The sequence below is a fragment of the Xiphophorus maculatus genome, chromosome 8, assembly GCF_002775205.1.
Source record: "Xiphophorus maculatus strain JP 163 A chromosome 8, X_maculatus-5.0-male, whole genome shotgun sequence".
NCBI lineage: Eukaryota > Metazoa > Chordata > Actinopteri > Cyprinodontiformes > Poeciliidae > Xiphophorus > Xiphophorus maculatus.
Window position 1 is genome coordinate 24,514,793 of NC_036450.1, and position 25,494 is coordinate 24,540,286.

Genomic DNA, 25,494 nt, shown 5'->3' on the forward strand with positions numbered 1-25,494 from the left:
AGATCTATTTAGTATAGTGGGCTCATGTGGAGATTCACTACACAGGAAGACATTTCAGCTAGATGGGAGGCAGAACTAGAAATAATAATAATAATAATAATAATAATAATAATAATAATAATAATAATAATAATAATAATAATTCAAATAGGAGTGTTAGATATGAAAACTATATGAAAAACTGTTTTTACATTTTAAATCCAAAATAACATGTCCATCAGAATAAATAAGCAAACCTCGAATTACATTATGAACATTTTTTTATTTATAGATTTATCTAATGAACACTATTCTAAAGCAGCAGAGTAGTTTGGTTGTTATATATGTTTACATAGGAAAATGAAGCTCCTAGGCCCTGTGACTCCCTCCAGCTCCACTCAGCTCCTTCAGACTAGCCAGCAGCGATTCGCAAACATCTGGTGGTATGGAGCATCAGCTGAGCTCATATCAGCTATTTCTCAGTGAAAACTTTAAAGGGTTAACTGAGGGGCCGGGTTGTGATGACTTCCTGAAGGCGGAGTTTCAAAAAGAGTAGGAGTTTCTTAAAGAGACAGAGATCCAATTTCAAGGCCTTAAATCAGGAAGGTAAATTTCTTTGACGTCATATTTGATAAATAAATAAATAAATAAATATATATATATATATATATCCTTTTTATAACAACTGGAGGTTACATAATTACTTGTTCCAATTCTATAGGATTATAGTTGATTGTGTTGTAAAATGGCAATATATGCTTGGAAAATGCAAAATACCCTTTAATAAGAGAAGAACCTCATTTTTCAAGTGACAAATATAAACTAAAGAAATTAATTTAATTAAAAATGAATGTAGAAGCCACAATGTGATTTACAACAGACTCTAAAAACTGTTGTAACACCTTATCTGATAAGAACAGATCATGTGTTGTTTTAAATATGAGTACTAATCAATTTTGTTTAATTTTCTTGTATAAATTACTAATTAGATATATATATATATTTTTTAAATCAAGTATTGAAATCTCCAGGTTTTAGCTCAGACTTTTACTGTAGTCATGAATCTGCCTCCAGTTCTGTAGGATTATACTTTAATGAAGCAGTTAACTGCTTCTTTCGCCTCTCTTTTAATTCACTTTGCCAAGAGTCGAGGCATCACCATTTCGCCCGGTGCTGACGTGATGAGAGCGGACAGGCTTAGTAAAACGAGAAAAACAGAGAGAGAGAGAGGAGGGGAGGCAGCAGAGCTCCTACTACAGCGTGTGGGGCTGGAGAGGCTGTCAGTGAGGAGGAGAGCGGGGGAGACGATGCTGCTGGACGGATGCTGAGAGCTGAAGCCGTTCACATCCGGACCAGAACCAGAGAACAGCGCCGCGTCTGTCCCACAGCCTCAGGTAAGACCATGCTGAGACACTCAGTTTTGTTTGAGCAATGTTTATAAGACGCACTAGTCCGTTTGGACTTTTTTTCTTTACTACGAATTCACTACGGTGTTTGGTTAGGAAATTGCGTAAGTGGCTTGCATGATAAAGAAAAAATTATGAAAAAGGATTATTGTTCAAAACGAAAAATACCCAGAAAGGTTTTTTTTGCAGATGTTTTATTTGTTCAAATTAAGATGTAATTTCTCTAAAATTCCAATATTAAATAATTACCAAAGAAAAATGGTAATTGTCTTGAATCTGGCATTGATTTTTCAGTAAAGCACAGGATCACTTTACTTATCTATCTAGCAATATATATATATATATATATATATATATATATATATATATATATATATATATATATATATATATATATATATATATATATATATATATATATTCAGATGCAGATGTCATTAACCAGACTGATAACTCAGGTCAAACCCTAATGAAGAGGGTTTGGTTCTGGAACTAAATGAAATATTTAATCATATCTGATGAAACTCGTTAAGTTCTGATGATAATGAGTAAGAAAGTGGGTCTGTGTTCAGATCCAGTTCATCTGGCTTTTTGTTGTGCTTCTAACTCCAGTTAATGCTGATTAACAAGCAGCCAATCGGGTTTGGTTATCGATCATCTGTTCATCTGCAGAGGGAGGTTTGGAGGAAAAACTCAAGCTCAACAGAGAGGAAGGAGGCGGGGTCTCTTTCTTCACATAAAGGCCACCGTCAGCTAATGTCAGTTTTGATGAGATTTAATAAGCTGCTGAAAATAATCCTTATTTTGAGATCACAGGATTATCTGAGGACTTCGCAAAATCTCAATAGGATTTACAATCCATACATGTTTCGACTTGTTTCACTTATTTTCTGTCTTGATATTTTCCTTATTGATTGTTTAATTCCATTTTGCCATTTTTATTTATTCCCACTGTCAGTCAATAAATAAATGAATAAATAAATAAATTTTTTTTTTGTAATTGCCGTGTTTCCATTAAGTAATAAATGCAATTAAAATCACATGCGAGTTAGACTGCTCACACAATAAGACATCAAAAATCAACAGCTGTAAACGAGCTAACATGTTAGAAAGACACGCAGCGTTTTCTGGACTGTCTGATGCTGTGAGAGCTGCGGAGGAGGCGGCCGCTCGCCCATCATCCTCCTGCCACTTCCTGTCGTCTTCTTCCTGGTTTTCGCCAGTGCCAACATCCAGCCGGTCATGTGACTCGTGTGATGCGAAAAAAGTATTTCCGTTGCAGTTTTGCGAAACTTTGATATTTCACAAAAGCTTTTTTAGTGAAAAACTTGTTTGTTTTTCTAAAGTGTTGGTTTGCGCAATTTTATGGTTAATGAAAATAAAATGCTTCAGATGTGATATTCCACTCTATGCTGCTGTGAATCAAGACTCTGTAACTTTTACCTCAGTTGTTCAGATGACCGTCTAGTTGCACTATGGACTGAGTTAATGTAGTTTCGTTACTCTTGTGAGAAAACAGAATCTTTTATTTTCTGAAGCATGACGACCAGTTAGCTTTATTTCTTAGACTGCTTGTGAAACTGAATTGTCAAAGATCAGAGTAGTGTAGGTTCGTAGCAAGTACCTTTTTTGCTTGTCAATTGTAAGTAAGTTTAATAAAAAGGGATTTGCTCATGCCTAGTTGTTCTGGATCTAGAAATAAGATTTAGACATTTGAACATAAAGCTTCAGAGCCCTGCAGCTATGTAATGGCCTTAAGATCAAATCATAACCCAATACTACTGCTGTGTATGAATCATATTTATAGCCGCTGTCATGAATGTTTTATTTGAACTTCTGATTACTTTCATGTGATGGAATCAATCATGAAATGGAAATGCTGCCGCACGGTTTGGAGGACATAAAATGCTTAGAAATGCATTCATAAGGATATATTTTGTCCTTTTCGCACATAAAAATCAAAGTGTTTCACACAGAGAACAGCACAGATGTTTAAACATGGCATACTTAAATCATGGCTATGGATTGAACACGTTTGAATGACAACTCTTTATGAACTGTGCAACACTCCAATTCGTGACGTCGTCCAAATAAAACAGAAACAAACCACCCTTCTCCTACCACTTCCTGTCATCGTCTTCTTCTTCATTTCCGCCAGTAGTAACTTCCGGCCGTTGATCACGTGACTCGTGTGATTCAGAAAAACGTCTTTCCACTGCAGTTTTGCGAAATACATCTATTTCAATATGGCTGAAAAATCACCTCATCCTAGCACCAAACTTTTTTTTCCTTATCAAGCATCGCTTTTTCGAGCTTTTTCCAAATTGCCATGTTTCAGTTAAGCAAGTTTATTGTTGGAATTTCAATCTGCGCAGTTCTAATTGGTAGACTGTTGCTTGTCTGACTCCAACTGCTCTGTCATTTCTTTAAGCAGATAACGAAGCCGGAGACTTCGGGTTGCAAGCGGTCAGCGAAACTGGGCGTGCGTCTTGAGAGGAGGAGGTGGGCTGTCGTCCACTTCGGCTCCCATTTACAAACCGTCAGTCCTCAAAGTGAAGGGGGCACAGAGCTGTCAGCCCAACACGCAGTGGCAGAGGAGCATTCTGGGCAGAAATGAGAGGAGAGAACAAAAGATGGCAGTGACTGTGTGTGTGAGTAGAGAGGGGCAGAATTGATTTGCAATGCTATAGCGCTCAGTTGTTTTTATGTTTTATTCGCTCTATCATCCTCTGCCACAGTTCAGATTGTCTTTTGAACCCTTTCTTCTTCTTTCTCATGCTCCGTGTAATCCCAGCTGAATGGCCCCTTTTGGCCCTCAATCAGCTGTATTGACTGAGGTGTGAGTGAGGAAGGTGCTGCTGGATTAGACAGGCTGCTGAGCATCCAGGTGCTGAGGGATGTAAGCAAATGTGCTTGAGCAGAAACGCTTAATGCCAGCTCAACACCTCCTGCCTGCTGAAGTCAGGGAAAATCCTTCTTACTTTAGTTTTTTTTTTCTTCTTCTCTCTCCCCCCACAACCCCCCGTGTCTGTGCTTTCTGAGACGGCAGCATTTAAAGACTTAATTGTCTTGAAAGCTGCTTTTGGTAGCGAAACATCTTGGCGACAAAATGTCTTTTGTCAGTGTACATTTAATTAACTGATGCTTGTTCAGTCATGCAGATCAGATTTGCTGAGCTCCAAGATGGAAAAACCTAGCGCTGAAAACGAGGGCCACTGTTAGGTTTGCATTTAGTTAGTTGCTCAAAGTGTGTGTCTTTAAATGTTTTACATTTTGTTGTGTAACAACCGAAACTTTTATATATGTTGCCGGGATTTTATGGGACTGAAAAACAATAAAATAGCATCTCGTCACTTTCCTAAAAATAATGGCTAAAATGGTGGCTGGTGATTTACTTTGTTTTTGCAGTTCATTTTGCTTGCCAAAGTCACGTTGGACAAAACATGAGAGGCCATAATTTTCAGATTTTCAGAAGGTGACAATAAACAGTAAGCGAAGTGGACAGAGAAGCACACGTGGTTTTTATTTCTTTTTCACAAATAAAAATCTGAAAAGATTTTCAGAGTTTTTTCATAAAAAGGTTCACTATGTATTTTTTCCCTTCCACTTCACAGTTTTCATTATCATTTTCATCATTGATAAAAAAAATGATATAAAGCAAGAATTCAGTATGGTAAAGTTCGTGTTTGTAGCATGTTGTGCTAGCCTGGTAAACAACCAGCTCCTTGTTCTACGCTTGGCTTCATATGAAACAATTGCTTCCTGGAGGCGTGAACTGCCCCTCACCTAGCAACCCCAATCAAGCATAGCCCAGCAACCCGAGCTGAGCTCCAGCACTTTTGGTCAGCTGGAAAAGACAAGTGTTTTATTATTAACTTTCTGCATCCTTGTTGGTTGTGCAGGAAGCGCTACTAATGCTTTTCAGAGATGTACTGTTGTGTCACTGCGCATATGTTTGTGTGAAATAGCAAAAAATTGCAAAATTATCAGCATCTCAAACAGATTTAATGAATGAATTTAAAAATACATCTTCAAAGGGACACATTTGAAAAGCAGGAAGTAAACAGGTGATTGTTCCTGCAGTTCTTGTCATGTACATTTCTATCTACACACATTGTAAATCTGCTACAAAAAAACAACATTCAAAGCCACCCAGCCTTCTAGACACACGCAGAGATGGATAGAGCAAAAACGCAACACAGTTAAGCTGCTGCCAAGGCATTTACTCCTCTTACTATGTTCTACTTTTAAGTTTACTGTTAATGTTGTGAGCAGCTGCCAGCAGGAAGTAGGAGAATGATGAGGGATTACACGGAGCAACACTCTACCATCAGAGATCTTAAATTAAAGACACAGCTCACCATGAATCCAGACCGACAAGCAATCTGTCAACTCACATTGAACTCCACATATAAACCCATCTAACATTCATAACCCTGACACGCAGGCAGACCGTTCGCTATGACAACGCTACATCACTTAACTTGTCATACCATATGCCTGAAAATCAGCTGTGTTGAAAACAATGGCAACTTTTTCCCCCCAATAAAGTTGAGAAATTAAATTTGCAGTTTGTTTTTTTTGAAAGCAGTAAATGCAGATAATACAAACAAATGGTAATCTGGAAGGAAACATAACCTCAGAAGGGGATGAAAATGGATTTTGCATTCAGAGAAGCCAAACCTGCAGAGCATCATTATCGACTCAAGTGAGTCACCAAAGTGTTTTGGGCAAGAAGACGATGCCTGGCAGCTTTTTATTTAGACAGTTTTAGTCAAATCCTCTGAGATTTTTGAATCAGTTAAAAAAAACATGAGGAATCCCTAAAATAATTTCTCACCAATGTTAGATATTTTGATAAATTGACACTGTGATTTTGTAAAGTGTCAAATTGCTGAAAGTGTTGCAGATTTAGGGGACAGTTCACTGTCTGGTGAGGCAAAACGAAACTAAATCATAATCGTAGAGGAAAGAGTCAAGGAAAACAAAAATCGGGATTTTTATCAGCTCAAACTTTAATCTTGTCCCATCTAATTGATGTAACTAGAAGGAGCCATGTTTATTTACTGAGTTGGAGAATGTTGAGAAAACACAATTTTTGCAAGTGCAGTGTTTCCTTTAAATGAGAATTAAATCAAATACACATGGAAATAAACTTATTCTGGCATAGGAGAGACAAACCCCTTACACTTGGAAGATGCTACGTGTGCGGCGTTTTGGGAAAATTGTAGTCGGTGATTTTACAGAACCGTCATGGATTCAACACGTTGGACTGACACGCAACTGTTAGCTCTGGTGGAGCCAGCTGAACATTATCTGAACCCCCCCCCCCCCAAACAACCTGTCACCCTCCTACTACTTCCTGTTGTCATCTTTGTTGTTTCTGCCAGTAGTAACATCCTGCTGTTGATCACGTGACTCGTGAAGTGATAAAAGTGTTTCCGTTGCGGTTTTGGGGAATACATCTATTTAGATACGGCTAAAAAAAACCCCACCTCATCCCCACCTGTTCATCAATAAACACATTTTTTCATAATTGCCGTGTTAAATTTATTTTCCTAATCCAATTTGTCCAATTCTGTGGTTAATGGAAATATAGCAAGTGTGTGATATTGATGTGACTTCCCCTATAAGGTGGTGGAACAGTTATTTCAACTCTTATGTCAAACCTTGAGGCGACCATGATGGGATTAATGAAGCAGATTATGCTCATGCATCTATAATGGGCTTCACACAGCAGTCGTCAGAACTGCACTTGTGCGCACTTACGTATGTGTGATGAAGGGCTGCAGATCCGAAGGAGAATAAAGTAGGTGGTGATGCGCCTTTGTAAAGTTAAGCCCCATAAGCTGCTTCCTCACGATTCTGACAAATCTGGGTCCAAGATGGAGGGGGAAGGAGAAACCTATGGGGGAGGGGAGATAGTGTTGAACGGATGGACGAGTGAGGGTGAATGGCTGAAGGGTCCGAAAAGACCGAAGCCTGTGTGGAGAGGCTGGTGAATGAAGTCACTGGAAATGACGAGATTTGAGAAGTGACAGCTGTGGAGAAACGAGTGGGGGCGCGAGGAGATGGATGAGGGAAACAAACAATGAGGGTTGAAATGTTCCTGTCTAACTCAGATGGGAGTGTTTGGACTCCTTAGGGAATGTTCTGTGCACTATAAATAACAGGGGGGGATTTGCTGTTGTGGAAGAGGTTGGCCCACACTGGCTTTCCTGGGAGGATTCACCTCATTTCAGGTCTAACGAGCTTTTCGATGTGCCACAACCAATCGTCTTAGAGTCTGTGCTGCCTCACCTACGCCATTCCGGCTGCTTTTTAAAGGATTATTTTCTGCCTGTTTTTGAGTCACGAGGAATATTTTCCTCAGAGAGAGAGAGAGAGAGGTGTGGTGGCCCTGAAGTGCAACCCACTTCAACAAGTCACTATTCGACTTTTTTTTAGTGGCATTTGAACCATAATAAACAGAACCAACATATATGATGTGTATTGATGATGGCACTCTGGTTACTGGTTTCTTAATTGGTGAATGTACGTTGTTTTTGTGACTTGGCAGCCACGGTTGACTACAGAGCTGTATTATTCTGACATTTGCGCTCTCTTTGTTTAGCTAGGGCTAGGCAGGCAGACAGACAGACAGACAGACAGACAGACAGACAGACAGACAGACAGACAGACAGACAGACAGACAGACAGACAGACAGACAGAGACAAAAAGCGGTCTCGTCCAATCAGTGACGTCTAAAGGGACCCTCCTCTTCAGTTTTATTAATGTCGTTGTTTTCTTCATTTGTAGTTGTGCTTAGTTAATATCGTTGTGTTACTGAATGTGTTTTGTTCTGTTAAATTTTGAGTTGTGTGTAGTGAATTGTTGAAGTGGGGTTTTCACTTCCGGGCCACCGTAGAGAAGGCTCTCTCCTTTCTAAAGAGCCGACCTGAAGGGGAACATATAACATGTTGGAGTCTGAGGTGGAGCTATTTCGGTTCATCACTGTTCTGTTTCATCGCGTCAGACCTGACTGGCTGAGACAACATTTTCCCGTAATAAATAAAATCATGATTAAGAACAGCTTTCTTGTATTTCCCCAGGTTTGTCTTTGGCTGATATTAAAATTTGTTTGAAGATCGAGAACATTTACGAGCGACATGAAAACAGAAGCACCCCGTAATGGAGCCAATACATTGTTCACGGCACTGCAGTCGCGCGTGAAATAATTTCACATTCTGTCCTCATACATACATAAATATCTACGTGGAACATACAGTATGTCAGCATATTTAATCTTGAAAAAAACATGAATATGGAAACAGAAGTCAAGGCTGTTTGGAGCAGGGAAAGCCTCCTGGCGTTAATGAAAACACAGAGGGATTACGCAGGCTGTTGGAGTTTTCCTCCCTACAGTAGCGGCACATTCACGCCCACAATGCGTTTTTTTCTTATGAAACATACAGTATAACTTGTGTTATTGTGCATGTAGGTGTGTGTGTGTGTGTGTGTGTGTGCGTGTGCATTTGTTTCTAATACCTTGTGGGGACCATTTTCCTGACATATACTACGTTGTGGGGACACACTGCTCTTTGTGGGGACCGAAGCCTGGTCCCCACAAGGGGAAATGCTGTTTTTGGGTCAGGGGTCAGATTTAGGACTACGGTGTGAATTAAGTTTTGGTTAGGGTTAGGGTTAGGTATGTAATGGTTAGGATAAGGGTAAGGTTTAGGCTGTAGAAATGAATGGAAGTCAATGGAAAGTCCCTGCAAAGATAGCTGCGCAAACATGTTTGTGTGTGTGTGTGTGTGTGTGTGTGTGTGTGTGTGTGTGTGTGTGGGTGTGTGTTAGGCCAGCAGCCTCGGAGCTCTTGGAAAGCCCATACCGTCGCATGAAATTAAAGTCGCCCAGTTGTCTGCTAATTCTCATCCATTTGCAATGCGTTCCCCGTAGCCTGCTAACTCAACGTGACAGGTCGCCGCTCTGCAAGGCCTCGTGTCCGGGTGCATGAGAACGAGTCAGAGGAAATGATGTTTATTTACATGTCAATTTGTATTAAAGTTAGTAACGGGCTTGGCGGAGGTCTCGGTCGCAGGAGAATCTACTCGGGTGCACCTGCAGAGATACCGAGGACAGAAAGGACACTTCACTTTAAATGATGTTGGTTTGACCTTAGAGTGGATAATGATGGCGAGGATACGCAAAAGAATTAGATAAGTCAAAAAAAAAAAAAAAGGTTAACGTTAGAAGTATTTGCTGTGTTTACTGCATGGTTTTATGCAGAGATGAAGCTACCGAGTTGTTTTCTGACACGTTTTCAGTGAGTAGTTGTGTGTTGTTTGCTGTTCATTTACAGCCAGGAGAACAAATTTCTATCTAAGAATCTCCACTGTAAATGTGAAGACCCCTTTTACATCACTGAAACTGGTGTGTGGCTGTGCTGTTATGTGTATTTTGAGTAAATACACAATGTAAAATTCACAATGCGCAACATTGTCAGAACAGGGGGGAAAAAATTGTTGGTGTCATTTTTTACGTTTTGGTTTTTCTTAGTGTTGATGGACCGACCATCTTGGGCTGAAATTTTTTTTATCCACTCGTTAACATTTCTTGTGGGGAATATACCCCACACCGAGAATTAACAAATTCGGCATTAAAATTTTTTTATCTGAGACATTTCTTTTAATTATTATTTTTTATTTTTATCATGGATTAGAAGTTTACTTGTAATCCATTAAACCCCTTTTCCTTGGGTATAAATATGTGATACCGTGACCCATTTATAAAGAGAAAACCCCCCCAAATGTTTCAATTAAGGCAGGTGTGTTGACCTACCTGCCTAAACCTGCTCAGATCTGGTCAGAGCAACAAGGTTGGCTTTGGTTTGGAAAACTTGATTTCAAATCACAGCTGCAGTTGTAAAAAAAAAAAGAAAAAAAGAAAGCTTCTCCTCAGTTGACGCCACTTATCATCACAGAGCTTTTTCATCTGTCATTCACTCAGCCAGTCCATCAAAGTGTTGCCCCGGAGATGCACACATTCACACCTGAATCCAGTTTTGACTTGACCTCCAATGAATCTTTTGAGCCGTGCATTCATAAAAAGAACACACAAACCCTGAAAAGGAGTTTCAGACCTTCTAGCTGAGAGGCATCAGTGTTAGCCACCGTACCGCCGCACAGCTCCTCTTTACGGTGACTGATGTCTGTCCCAAGCTTCTCTTTGCTCAGGTTGGATGTCACTGATCTGCTTGACGGAGAGAAATAAGTTCAAGGTTAAAGTCAGTGTGATGAATACTCAGCAACATCTAAAAGGGGCTCTCTCACTCACCTGGGGATGCTAAATGCTTGAATTGGCTTTTGATTCGACCACTCAGCAATGCGCAAGATACATGAAGTTGCTGCTTACAAATTATTGTTTGATTTCTCTAACAATTAGCATGGGGTGTTTTTCTCCATTGATTAGATGTACAGAAATTAAATGTAGACTTTTGTTTTCTAAGATAATCAGCAAAACACTTTCACTGCAATAAAAGACACATTTATTTAAAGGATTTTTAAACGAGGGATGCCAAAGTGGTTAATGTATTTTATTAGAGTCAGAGAACTCAGCCCATCCCTCCTTCTCACTTTACTTCACATTGTCAATGTATTTGGTTTAATGAAAAGATTTAACCTGCTGTGAGAAATTGATGATCCTGAACTGGGAAATGACATCACCACACGGGAATATATCAGCGTTTGACTCTGGGGTCCGTGCCAGTCAGCTCTGCAGTAATAGCATCAGCGCCGCTGCGACCGCTGTGTGTGTGTGTGTGTGAGATAAACTGAGAGTAATGGGGCAAAAACAGGACAGATATTGATATGCTGTCATGTACGAGCAGGTTTTGTTCTGTACTGTGTACAGCAGAGCTCCAGTCGGTAAAGATTCAGCCCACATGAGTGTGTTCAGGTGTGTGTGTGTGTCTCTGATTGATGAAAACAGTCGGTGTACGATCTGCGACGCATAAAATACTATAAGTGGTTTCTGTCCATTAGTGGGGAGTTCATTATTCAGTAGAGTATCATTTATAATCGACAACTGTGTTTAGTGTATAGCTTACAGTACGCATCCTCTAATGTCAAGCAGAGGTGGGTAGTTCAGTTACTTTTACTTTGTTACGTTTTCTTTAGTAACTTTTTGGGGAAAAAAACCCAACAACTTACTTTTTAGGAGTAGTTTTTCTTTGCCAAATTTCTTGCTCTTACTTGAGTAATCTTATTATGAAGCTTTGCTGCTCTTGAATGTGTAAAAGTTCTGGATACTCTTCCTAATTCACTGCAAACAAGCTTGTTTTATCCAAAAATGCACCAGAAACCAAGACAAATCTAAAATTTTATTAAAGTTAGGCCATGATCAAACAGCAGGTAAATACTCTTTTTTTTTCTTCCAATATGTGACCTATATCTGACTTTTTTTTTTTATGGCAGACTGATTGACCCAACTAAAATCTTTTCACCCCTGAAAAATTTCCAATCTGTTCCACTTCCATATGTGGTACTAAATCGAATATGTATCCGACTGTTCGCAAAGCGACAGCAGTCTGAATGGTTCCATCGCATTTAATTTGACTTTTGCATCATAATTCTGCAACAGAAGAAGCCAGATGCGGTAAATCAGGACGTAAGCAATGCCTGAAAATTATAACTAGCGTGTGTCGGTGAAGCTCACAGATCCCACCACTGCTAGCTCTGACTGCACCCCCAAACACACTTCTCTGCAGAGGCTGCAGTCAGTGCACCACAAAAAGGCCGTTAGTTGTTTCCATTTTATTAACTTTCTTTCTGTTATTCTAATCTTCTGATAATACCGTCAAATTTGAAAGTGATTCATAAACAGCAGCAGCCGTTATCATGTCAGTAAACGGTGCGCTGCTGCTTGATGTCCTACGTTATCTTCCAACGTTCGCTTTGGGTTTATATACCGTTCACACAGATGTCTGACTGCAGCCGATTTAATTAGTAGTATGTACCAACCAATCAGGTTTCAGCAAAAAAAAACCCAGAATTGATCATCAAGACTTGCAATATGAATGGAGCCTTAGACATCTTGTTTGTACGTAAGCTTTGCGGTTCAAATGTTCTCACCAGTGCCTGTTGTGTCATTTGGAGGTCAAAAAGGTTCAGTAAACGCTGCATATGATTACTATAGCAACACTATATTTATGATTCTCTTTACTCTGAAATTAAGCACAAAGAGGAGGTTGGTACATGATCAATATTTGGATGTGTGCTTAACATGATCTTAACATTAACTGCTTAACATTATGTGGAGATTTCAATTTGTCAGTGAAAAGAACAACATGGGGTCCAACGTTGTGCCGATTTCGATTTGTGGAATCGTTACGCAGCCCTCAGAAGGCCGTACTTTTGGTCGATCCTGTTTGTTATCGTTTCACCCTGAAATAAGATCCATTCAGATGAATTACTAAACAAGCAAATTAAACCACATCAGGACACTAACGAGTGAGTGTGTAAACTTGCCAGGGCGTAATGTGTGTGTGGTGGAACACCAGTCTCATTAAACTCCACCCATATTATTTCATATCATCTCTTTGGGAAGCTTTTCTTTAAAACATTGATTTTAATTTATGTTGGATCAAAGGTTAGTGTGTGACCCCAAGGTGGAGCTTAAGTTAATTCAAACAATAGCTATTTTACAATCTAACTGTCATGCAAACGTCAAATTGTGCAAGAAAAGGAAATGCTAATTAGGTGTGTTTCCATCTTCTGGCTTGGAGCGAATCAACAGGCTACGCACAGAGTAATTATGTCAGATGTTGACGTTATGCACGGCAGTAATAAACAGGGAAATGTTTGCTACGTCAGAACTTATTCAGTAAACGTGTTGCCATCTTCCATCTAACACATTGACTCTTCTTCGGGACAAAAAGCCAGAAAACACCCCAAAATGTATTCAATTATTTCAAATTTTACTGTTTCCAGTAACAATTTCTGATGCAACATGTGAACAATCATTACAAATCTTGGTATTGACAGTTGTAAACAGTTAAATGAGATATATTCATAACTCAGCCATGGCGCTCATCATCTATCAACCAATCAGAGGAGACATCGGCGGCTTATTCAGGGGTTGGAGCGACAAGCCCCACCTACTTGGAAGTGGCTACTGTTGCCTTTTTGGGAAATTGTAGTCGTTATTTTACATAAGAGCCATGGAATCAACCTCTCAACGTGACATGTAATTTTATTTTAAATTGTGTGACGCTGTGAGAGCTCTGGTGGAGCCAGCTCCACATCGTCTGATAAAAACAGACACAAACATCCTCCTCCTACCACTTCCTGTCATCTCCTTCATCGTTTCTGCCAGTAGTAAGGTCCGGCTGCTGATTATGTGACTCCTGTGATGCAAAAAAAAGCGTTTCCATTGCAGTTTTGCTAAATACATCTATTTTGATATGACCAAAATATCAACTCGTCCTAGTGCAAAAACTTTGTTTCTGAAATTGGCATTTTTGCACTAAACAATTAAATTATTTGTAATTTCAATTTGTGCAATTCTATGGTCAAGGAAAACCACAGATCGATGAAATGACGCTTGTCTGAAAGTCATCCTTTCAGCATGAACTACGGTGAAAAGTATGTGTTCATAGTGCCCACAGTTATATTGTGTGTGTGTGTGCGTCTGTGTGTGGTATTTGTGTGTATCAGTCCAAATGATGTAACTCAGAGTGGAGCCACTTAATATGACATCTATCTGTGCTGATGTTAAAAAAAAAAGAAAAAAGAAAATGCTAATTCTCCCCTTGCTACAGTGGAGGATGCCTTCATGATCTATTAATTTGTCATTATAAATGTTCCAGGCTGGTAACTGCAGAGACTTGACTCATAATGACAGTGTGTGTGTGTGTGTGTGTGTGCGTGTGTGTGTGTGTGTGTGCTTAAAGAGTTTCTCCCATCTTTCATCAGAGTATGCCCATTACTGCGTCTCCTCACCCCGAACACCTCAAGGCACACACTCACACGCAAACAGATGCGACGGCCGCCTGTCAGGTTGCCACGCTGTCCACGGCGGCGACCCTTGACATTTCCACGCTTTGGGGATGGGTACATTTCCAGGGAGCTGAGGAAGAGGAGGCGAGAGCTGAAGGGCGCTGAGCCGTTAAGCCAGCGCTCCTCTTACTCAGCAGCCGCGGCTCCGTCTCCTGTGTGACATTCGGTGGACACGGGGCCAAGCAGCTAATCCCGGGAGTCTTTCGCAAAAACGGATAACATCATGCAGGCCCTGAACTCCGGCAGCTTCCCTCTACACGTCCCCTTAAATGTCAACAATAAGGTTCTCTGCGCCCTGAGAATCTGGCCTTGCTTGGGCCAGAGGTGAGAAGTTGCTTTCTTCCTAACATTATGAGGAGATAATGAGTGGTGAGAATGTCTCCAGGCACGCTGCTGCTGCTGCTGCTGACCAGACGTCGTTAGCTTCAGCAGGGTCACTTTCCACAGCCAGCCCTAATTAACGTGCTGTTTTTCCAGCTCAAACACACAGCAGCGCTCGGTCACCAGCTGCAGATTTTTAGGATTTTAATGGCCAGCAGCGCTAATAGCTGGAGATGTGACAGAGCTGAGATGAGTAAAAGTAGCGGCTCTCACCATCCTTGTTTTTATCATTGTTCTTTTTCTATGAAAAGAACCACATTTTACATGCATTTGTAACAGCGTTCCATATTTGTGAAAGTGTATGTGTTTTCTAATGCAACATAAGACTTTGTCATGGATGCAGCACTGCCAGACTTTGCTGAGGAAAAGTAAGAGAGTGTTGTTCTGGCGGCACTGGGTTTTAAAAAAGTTCACTGGCAGACCAACAAACGTTTACTTAAAATCCAAAGGTACTTTGTCCCCAGAAAAAAAATTAAATTTCAATCAAATGTCTTTAAAAGGTTGTTGTGGATGTGAACACTGAGCAGTGAGCGGAAAATTTTGATAGGGATGATCAGAGTGGGCCTCTTTGTAGACACATATGTGTGTGTTCAGTTCAAGGGCATTAGAGGTGAATCAAGATTGTATTTCTGATGAACAGGAGGTTAGGAAACGGGATGGGGAGAAGGAGCTGGGTGTCGTCCACATAGGAGTATGAAAGAATGTTAAATGTTAAATAAAGGGAAGAAGGTAAGTGATAAAGAATGAGGGTCCCAGGACAGAGCTCTGGAGCAGACCGGTTGTAACGGAGGGGAAGATGGGAACAAAAGGACTTGAGTTGAACAAACTGAGTGAATCGGAGAATGAAACCAGTCCTGGGAGGTATGAGCAACGCTGATTTAAGATTATGAGATGAAGTCATGACTTATGTTGTGCTTTTCAACGCTCTACGGCAGCGGTGTCAAACTCATTTTCGTTTTGGGCCAAATCGAGATCATGAAGACTCTTAAAGGGCCGGTTATGCCAGAATGTTTTGATAAAACCTGTTCACAATATCCACAATATCAATGAATTCTTAAAATTAAACAATGTTATTGAACATCTTTTCAGTCCCTCCAGGATTTTTTTTTTTTTTTTTTTTTGCAATATAAATCAAAGTGTTTGTGGTACTAATTTTGAAATATTTGCGCTTATTTATGATGGTAAATACGACTTTTTATTACTCGCTGTATGGATCATGGACTGTAATCAGTAAAGGCAGAGGCAGCTGGTCAGTACAAGTAAGAAGGTTTTTGACAACTTTTGAGAAAAATCTGGAATAATTTTGCATTGGCGCAAAAACGTGTGGAGATTTATTGATTTTGTGTGAATTTCCACAACAATTCTCAAGAAACTGGAGGGACTGATTGATATAATTTGGCAGTAAACAGATTAAAACTGCATTGATTTGATAGATGGCATAATATTTTAGCACACTTAGTTTTTAGTTTCTTGTGTTTTTTTTGTACACTCTAAGCTTTATTTTAATAACTTTAGAACATGGTTCATTAGTGATGTTGAGTCCATGTCTGTTGTGTTTTGTGTGTTTCTGCTCGTCCTGTTTTCCAGTGGATATGAAGTCTAACAGAAATCTAACTGGCATGTGCAACCCAGAACGGCCCAGCCAAACTCTGCTTGAAAGCTTCCTAATGCCACTGGAAGCCGCAAAATTACAGCTAACTGATCCATTGGTGGGGGAAAAACAAAACAGCTTTATGGTCTCAGTTCAAAAACCGAGGGGGTTAAATGATTTAAGCTGGCGGGAGAAGTGAGTTCTGCTCTGTCAGAGAGCTTAAACCTCAAAGTCAATTATGCCGGGCATCTTCCAGCCGATTATCAACATCAGCAGCATTAGTCAGCTCATCCGACCATCACACTGAAAGATAAACACTTCAAGATGGAGAGAGAAACACAATTCACTCAGACATTTACTCTGGCTCGCACCTAGAACTCCACCATTCTCCCACTGTATCGACTGTATGGTTCAGGTTCCCATATCTGATTCCAACAGTCAATAAAAATCATCAACAGGTCTGAGGACGATAGGCATAATTTACAAAAGAAAAAAAAGTAAAATGAGGTAAAACAAAACAGGAAGTAGTCGACCCTGGAGCTGTGTAGCCGGCTTACCCTCATCCTTAACCTATGACTCACAGATTATGTCTGCTGTTCCGTCTGAAAAGATTCAGCTAAGGAACATTACAAAAATATGATCTGTCCAACTTTGTTACGTACTAGAAGCAGTGTTTCCTTCTCCTTCTTCCATAGATTACTGCAAATCCTTTTATTTTGGATTAAAGCTGCGGTATGTATCTTCCACAAAAAATAAAAACCCTGTCACTATGTTGTGACAGTATGAGACAAATAAAATGTGAAAAAAAATCAAGGTCCTCCACCTCCCCCCTGAGCTACCACTGCTGTCTGCAAAAATACACCGCTCCTAGTCCAAAACAACCAATCAGAGCCAAGAGGAGGGTCCTAGTGCTAACAATCATGCTCATATGCTCACTACTAGATTTTTTTTTCCAATTTTTTGTCTTTTATAGTCTTTCACATGTTTTCACTTCTCAACAGATTTGTTTTTCTCTTAAATCAGACGCAGATTAAACATGGAAACATTTTTTGAAAGGCTTTGTCATGGTCTTCTAGCAGCAGAACCTTACATTTCAACACTTTTTGGAGGTACTGTACGTGTGGACCCGCAGATTAGCTTGACGACCAAAGAACTCCCAACAAACACAAATTTGAAGTTATTAAAGGAAATGTTACGGTCAGTAACGATACGGACACTTTGTGATAAAACACGAGTCTGAATCAAGACAATATTTTCCTTCTTTCTGATTCTTTGTCTTCCCCACAACTTTTTAATCTCTGTGTGATAAATTTGTGTGACGTTTTCCACTGAAGCTCAGCATTAGTGAAACTCCAACATGCTTCCAGCTGTGCTCCTGTCCTCAGATTTTAACATCTAACTCTTTGTACTGATACAATTTCAGCACATTTAGCTTATTTTTAAAAAAATGTTTGAGCTACGTGCCGCTAACAATTTTGTATTTCTATTTTGGTGTGTGTGTGTGTGTGTTTCATGTCAGCAGGACCGGGTGGATGATGAACGTGTCTGGGGGCGCCCTGGGAGGCGACCTTACAGATGAGGAGAAGGAGATCATCAACGGCGTTCTGGCCCGCGCCGCCATGATGGAGGCCATGGAGCAGCAGCGCATCGAGTGAGACGGAGAAATGCTGCCTCTGTTGTTCTGGATTCTGTCCAGAAAGCCTCGCTGTTGTCCGTTAACGTTTTGGTGTAAAAAAAAAAAAAACCCAGAGGCGTGCTTGTGTCACTGTGCTGATACGTTATCGGATGTTCTCTTAGGCGTCTGTCCAGTCGGCTGGACAGCATCAAGAAGACGGCGTGTGGCGATGGACAGTCTCGCTGCCTGCTGTGTGGGACGTCCTTCGGAGCGCAGGGGGTCACAGCTGTACTCTGTTCGCAGTGCAAAAAGGTACAGTTGCTTGTTCTAGCGACAAATACATCGGAGAGTCTTCTATACACAAAGGCAGATTCTCCTAGAGGATGGATTTCTGTTTGAAATGCTGGATTAACAAGAGTTTGTTTTTTTTAAATGCAGTTTGGTAGTTTAAATTTTCCAGTTTTTGACTCATTAAAACCACAAATTTCAACATATTTACACTAAAAGGTTGAAAACGTGTGACATACAGCTTTCTAGTAAGTTGTAGGATCTTGTTTTGTTGTGGTTGTTTTGAAGGATTCTGATTGGCTGACATAGGTTTTACTTTTGCGCTACTCTGACCCCTGTGGATTTGGCCTGCTTAAAACACAACGCTCAGTGGCAGATTTGTGAAAGTTCCTGTAGATGAAAACCTTTCTGAAACCAACCCTGTGTGTACGGTATTATTTTTTTTTAAACAATGTGGTGGCAATGTTAGTTTTTTGAACATGACCTATGTTTCGTGCAAGAAATGCTGTGTTCAGGGTGATGCGGCATGTTAGTTTTCTGCAGCATGTTGCAGGTAGGCCAGAAAGTTCAATTTGATCTTATCTGACCCTGTTCCACATGTTTGCCGTGGAAGCAAACATGTGCAGATCCAAGACTTTTTGGAGCCCCTAAGTGGATTTTCATTTGGGGCCCCCAATACCAACAGGTCAACACCAGATAATTCATCATTCCGAGGTCCTCTAAGTGTGCAACATACCTAATGTACTGGTGTTATGGCTGTTGATTTTAACCTAAAAGGAGAAGCAAACTAACAGAAATATTTGGATTTTAAAATGTAGAGAGGTATTTAAGTGTGCCGCGTCATTTTAAGTATTTGATAGCAACATTAGGAAACAAACACTGAATTTTAAGAAAACAAGTTAACAAGATTAATATCTTACATTTTCCTTACAGTGGCAGCAAACAAATACAGGAAGAGATCACCCTATTATATGTGTACCAGCTATACGAATGATACACATGGAAATTATTTTTCCATGTGTAATAGCATTTAATTTGGATTATTCAAAGTTATTAAATAAAAAATGGGTTTTTTTGTCATGCTAGCTCAGTGCTCTTGGGGGCCCCCTGGTGGTGTGAGGGCCCTGAGCAGCAGCTAATCCACTGGCTCCCAACTTTCCTACTTAAACAAATGTCCAAAGTTTATTTTTCTTAACTCAACAGTCATTCCTCCCCTTCTACTTTCTACAACACTTTCTACAGTTCTGTGTGGTTCTGTAAAGGTTCTGAGCAGCCAGCGGTCCGTGTGCTAACTTGTTCTGATGCGCATGGTGTATTCCCGGGCCCTCTGTGTGACACTCTGCCTCATGTTGCTCTCTCTACTCAAGTAGGGGGTTAATGCCATACGAACTGTGAAAATGTATGTGCTTTGTGCACCTGTCATGTTGCGCTAAATCCTCTCTCTCCCTCTCCCTATGTTGGGGGTGTTCGTGTGTGTGTGTGTGTGTGTGTGTGTGTGTGTGTGTGTGCACATGTCTTCCTGCAGCACATGTGCAGCAAATGCGGGATTTGGATTAACAGCAGGACTTGTCCGCTGTGGCTCTGCCGGATCTGCAACGAGCAGCAAGAGGTGAGCTGCAGGGACGGAGGAGAAGCCAGGAGGTTTTGGACCTCAGGCCTGATTCACGGCGTTATGTCACCGCTCTGCCAGCAGACGCTCAGCTTATCCTGTGAAACGAACCGTTTTCTCGCTTTTACACCCATGCTTTAGCACACAATAGTATTTCACTGCCCACTGACCTGGAAAATTGGCTTCCATTAATAGACTGTAGCTATCAAAAATAGGGAGGAAGTAATTATATATTTAGCCCTATTTAATTTAGAAAATGATTGAGGATAATAGCATTCAGATGAGGGGAAAATTAACATGTCCTGCTTTATGCTGTCCTTATAATATTGTTACACAATAACTTCTTGATAATGTGTGTGACTGTGTCTTTAAGAGCCTAAAGCTCTCTCTTATCACTCAGACTAACTATATCAATATCAAACCCTGTGGTGCCATTGGTGACATGTTTTGTTGTGGTTTTTATCACTACATTATGTAATGTACATTTAATTTTTTTTTATTGTGCATGAGTTATTAACCTATGCTTTTAAAATTACACTATAGAAGAAGATAAATCAAATGTAACATCTGTAGGTTGGTGGTAGCAGCTTATAGGGAATACTTAGCTATGGATTCTTGTCAATCATAGCGTACGCTGGATCTCAAAAGTCAACACACCTTTGTTAAAATGTCAAGGCTTTGTGATGTGAAAGTTTTCTTTTGTTTTTTTTTTTTCAAAATTTATCCTGTAAAATAAAACTAAAACCCCAAATTTGTTAAAAGAAGAAAAGAAAAAACAATAAAAGAGGATGCAGCAAATGTTTAAGTCTTAAAAACATGTTGCATCTCAAAGCTACTTTACAAATAATTGAGAAATTAAATATTCAGTTAGTACATGTAGTACTTAGATCCTCCATCAGAGGGCAAGAAGTCAACAGCAAGTTGATGAGGAAAGCACAAACTTGGTAGAGTTTGCAGAACTTTTTATGAAACGGTAAACATCTGGCCTTGCAGGATTCAGCTCATTCTTTTTTTTGTTCTTCTCGTTTATAATCTAGTCCTAACAAACTTTAACATGTCCTGAGGAGTCTTTTGAACGGAATTTAAAGGAAGCTAAAGGAATTTTAACCTCAGCTCTTTGCTGTGTTATTATGTTCAGTGAATTATTTCAGTCCTCGTTGGGCTCATGCTAACAGTTTTATTGTGTAACGTTGCAGGTACAGAAACGTTCAGGGGCCTGGTTTTATAAAGGAAGGGATCAGCAGGGCCTGCCCTCCCCCCTGCCTCTCTCCAGACCTCAGTCCAACACCGGTCAAGGCCAGTCACAGGGTCACAGACCAAGTCATCAGACTGATGGTAACTATTCCACTTTCTTGTCACCTACAGTTTGATTTAGAAACATGATTCTAACTACAAAGGTTTGTTTACGTCGCGTCCGATATTCATTGTCCGATATTCAGGTGTTGTAAGGGTTAAGGATACGTATCTCTAGTAGTGAGGTCACAATACACAATGTGCTGGACGATAAATTGCCCCAGGAATTATTGCGATAAACCATAATTTTGTTGTTTTGAGACTATTTTCAAGTAATATATTGACAAAGGGATGATCGTGCAATTTTTCCCTCTCAAAAGACAAATAAACTTCAATTTTGTAAAGAACACACAACACTAGAACTCAAAGACATTTTAAATATTCAAAATAAAATGAAATTCTTAATTTTAATTGATTATTGGTTTGGTTGTAGCCTATCTGTGTTTGTGAATGACGTGCTAAGTTTCCTGGGCCCACTTTCGCAAAATGATAAACTCTGTTTTAGTATTTCACCGTCAGTTTTTGACGTGGACCATTTAGGCAGTTGCCCAGGGCACCATGACAAAAGGGGAGAGCATGAACACCAGAAAAAAAAAATCTATACATTTTGCCCTGAACAAGTTTTCTATGGCTTCAGTGCATGTCAATGGGACGTTAGCACCATGTGTTAGCGTCCCCTGCTTGCTGCTTAAAACAGCTAACTTACATTCTCATTTAATCCTTCACAGTTTCATTTTCTCACTGTAATTAATTGAGAGGCAACAAAAGCAGGGGGTTTGTCTGGTGTGGCCATGAAAACTAATTACGGTAAAACAATTATTTAATTGAAATTTAAAAAAAAAAGAGATGTAAGCTCTTCATATGTTGGAGGTGGTGCTGCATAAGCTCAGCTGAGATGATTTGCTGCCTGCTGATACTACTAGCTGTATTATATTTCCTTTTGAAGGCATTTGGCCTTTTCGTGAGTGATTCAGAAAAGTTTTAATCTGTCATACTGTAATATCTGAATAAATGCATGAATACATAACCACAGCATCTGCCTCAGCCAATTCATGTCATTCCTTGAATTTGCAAAAACAGAAAATGTGGAACCATGCATGTTTCTATTTCATACATTGTATGAACTTATAAACGACTAAAATCAGTTGCTTGAGAAAAATCCCTTCTCCACATTGTAGTAGCTCAGTTCAACTCCACATCTTATGACAATGAACACATTTGCAGCAGTTTTATCTTAAATACAGGGCATGAAAATACAGAGAGAATAATTGAAACACACAAGTTAGTATTTCTACCCATAGTAGGTCTTTGTATTGACTTCCTTTCTGCCTACCCCATAACCCAACAACAGCACTTCTTCTTATGGGGCTTTAAGAAGACGTACACACTCAACAAAACAATAAAATCCAAAATGTTGAAGGTCACAAGGTCAAATGACATTAATTCGACCCCTCCACTCTGATGTGTTGCGGAAAAAACTATTTTACCAAGCACTGTCAGGTGAAATCACTCAGTCAGGTTTATTCCTATATTGTGCACAATACAGAGAGCTGGTAGGACAATCAATAATGAAGCAGGTCTGGATGAAAAGCTCTGCTAGGCAGAGACAACACACGAGTTTTATACCAAGGATAAGGAAATAAAAACAAGAGGCGAGAAAGTCTGGTTCTGATGCAGCTGTAGAAAACAACTCCCAACCTTGTACATGTAACCCAAATAGTTCTTTTGGTGAGAGTTCACAAGCATTTCATATAACATGATCAGCAGATGTTAACTTGTAGTAATTTTCCACCACAGATGCCAGATGCAACAGTGATTTAATAAAGCCAATTAGGCAGATAGGATACCATCTCTAGATATTATTTTTGTTACATATAGGCAGCCGGTTATATTACATGCTATGCCTGTAATGCCAATACAGGATCAGGGAAGAAAATGTTCTACATATGAGGGTATGAATACTTTTACATGGCATTGTACTGCTGGCTGCATTTCCAATACAAATGCACTCAAATATTTGTTGATATTCCGCTGATGTTGAAAAAACACGATTTCATAATTGAGGTGTTTCCATTAAATAAGGGATTAAATTAAAATAACATGTGAATAAGCTTATCCACATGATAAGTCATTCAAAATCTTGTCAGCTGCGGATGAGAACATGAGATATGTTCATAATTCAGCTGTGGCGCTCATCCTCTATCAGCCATCAGAGGAGACCTTGGTGTCTTATTCAGGTGTTGGAGCGACAAGCCCCGCCTACATGAGAGTGGCTATACATATGCAGCGTTTTAGGGAAATTGTAGTCGACAATTTTACATAAGCTACAGATTCAACGTGTTCAAATGACACAACGTTTGGAGCCAGAAATCAATCCATCATCCTCCTGCCACTTCCTGTCGTCTTCTTTGTCGTTTTTACCAGTAGTAACATCTGGCTGTTGATCACGTGACTAGTATGATGCAAAGAAAAAGTTGCAGTTTTGCAAAATATGTCTTTGTTGATATGGCCAAGTAACTACCTCGTCCTAGTGGAGGAGCTTTTTAGCGCAGCTAAAAAAACAGTTTTTTCCAAATTGCCGCGTTTCCATGAAGCAAATTTATTTTTATATTTTCAATTTGTGCAACTCTGTTGTTAATTGGAACGTAGCTACTGGTACTAATGAGCGTGTTTATCTGAACAGGTATGTGCACGATACTGGACCCAGAATGCACTGGTGATTGTTACCGTTCCCACTCCCAGCAGCCATTACCGATCCATCTATCGACGCAGCAGCTTTGATGTAGCTGCCGTGGTGCCGACGATTGTGGCAGCTCTGATCATCTTCCATTGTCTCCACAGAGCCTCGGCAGAAGCAGTTCAGTGCGTCAGAACAATGGGAGCAGACAGCAAGAACAACAACTGACAGCTGTGATGAGACTCATTCTACTCAGGCAGCTGGAACCAAGATGGAGAGACATGTGTTGGAGTCCAAAGCACCTCAGGCAAACACGCAGCAGACGGCACCCACCCCGGGTAAAATCACACTCCTCCCTCTAAGAATAAGCCCAACGCTGCAGGGGGACGAAAAGGGGGGTCCAAACATTTAAGCTAGCACTTTCTAAGACGGCCCAGACTTACCGTGTCTGTAGTTCCAGCAGCGGATCTGGAGAGCAAGCAGCAACCGGTCGTCTCCTCAGGTCCCACTTACATACCTGCAACCAGGATCACTCCACCTGCGAATCCACCTTCCAACAACATGACGACCCAGAAACCCGCTCCAGATCACGCAGAGAACGACGACAATGACTATGACTCGGACGATGCCAGTAAGACGGTTGAAACTCGTGCATGCAGATCATTTGTTCAAATTTTTTTCAATTTTTTTTGCTTTTAAAATCTACTTTCAGTTGCAAATGTATACATTGCACATCTGTGTCGTTATTCTTACAGCCACACTGGGATCTCTAGAGTTCAGCCTTCTTTATGAACAGGAGAATCATGCTCTACACTGCTGCATCATTAAAGCTAAGGTGAACACAAAGCCACATGTACAGGAAAAACAAAATGGTGACACAAGACAAAGTAAATATACCTGAACAGGATGACGTCACTCAAACGTTTTGTGATGTAAAAAGTACAAAATTAGTCATTTCAGTACTTTTTCCATTTTTAATAGGACATCCTCCACAGTTTAGCTGAAAATCAAACAAATCTGTTTCACTGTAGTGAATTGTAAGTCCTTGAACTTAGAAACAAAAGTTGAAAAGGTGCCTTAAAGTAAGTCAACTTTTAGATTTGAGTTAAATCTCTGCTGACCAGCTTACAAACTCTCAAGATAAGTTACAACTGTGAGTTAAACTTATGCCTATATAACAAGTAGAGTTCAGGCAAAGCCCCTTTAACTAAAGGGGGCTGTCTACAGAGCCCCCTAGTGGTTATGGGGAGATTTTTTTTGCGTTACCTCGTACTGATTGTGGTTAAATTTGCGAATGCACACTGGTCTATTTTGCATTTAGTCACATTGATAACAAATGATCATTTTAAATTGTACATATGTACCCCCAAAAAGATACACATTGAAAACCTGCTTTAACAATCTTAACCCTTTGGTGCAGAAAACAGGTTCAAAATCCATCTTTTAAAGTTCACGTTTGCGTAATATCTTTCAGCGAAGACGGGACTGTGCGTGAAAACGACCCTTTAGTAACCATTCAGACTAATAGGCACAACCAAAACTATCAGATAGCAATAATACCCCGTGAAGACACATCAAAAAATTTGGATTTATTTTTTCTTTCTTCTGTTCCTT

The 25,494-nt window shown here is 40.1% G+C and overlaps 1 protein-coding gene across 2 annotated transcripts in view; it reads left to right on the top strand.

Moving 5' to 3' along the window:
• The first annotated feature begins 1,217 nt into the window (after nucleotides 1-1,217).
• Nucleotides 1,218-25,494, top strand: part of LOC102235685 (rabphilin-3A-like) — a 32,112-nt gene continuing 7,835 nt past the window's right edge. Inside the window, exons 1-8 of one of the 2 annotated variants that reach the window (XM_023337759.1) lie at nucleotides 1,218-1,373; nucleotides 17,918-18,049; nucleotides 18,196-18,325; nucleotides 19,827-19,910; nucleotides 21,107-21,245; nucleotides 24,045-24,218; nucleotides 24,335-24,511; nucleotides 24,636-24,715. In XM_023337759.1, coding sequence (XP_023193527.1) covers nucleotides 17,931-18,049; nucleotides 18,196-18,325; nucleotides 19,827-19,910; nucleotides 21,107-21,245; nucleotides 24,045-24,218; nucleotides 24,335-24,511; nucleotides 24,636-24,715 — 903 coding nt within the window. In that variant the 5' untranslated portion in view covers nucleotides 1,218-1,373; nucleotides 17,918-17,930. The remainder of the gene's footprint in view (nucleotides 1,374-17,917; nucleotides 18,050-18,195; nucleotides 18,326-19,826; nucleotides 19,911-21,106; nucleotides 21,246-24,044; nucleotides 24,219-24,334; nucleotides 24,512-24,635; nucleotides 24,716-25,494) is intronic. The other variant, XM_014473686.2, reaches the window with a different exon arrangement.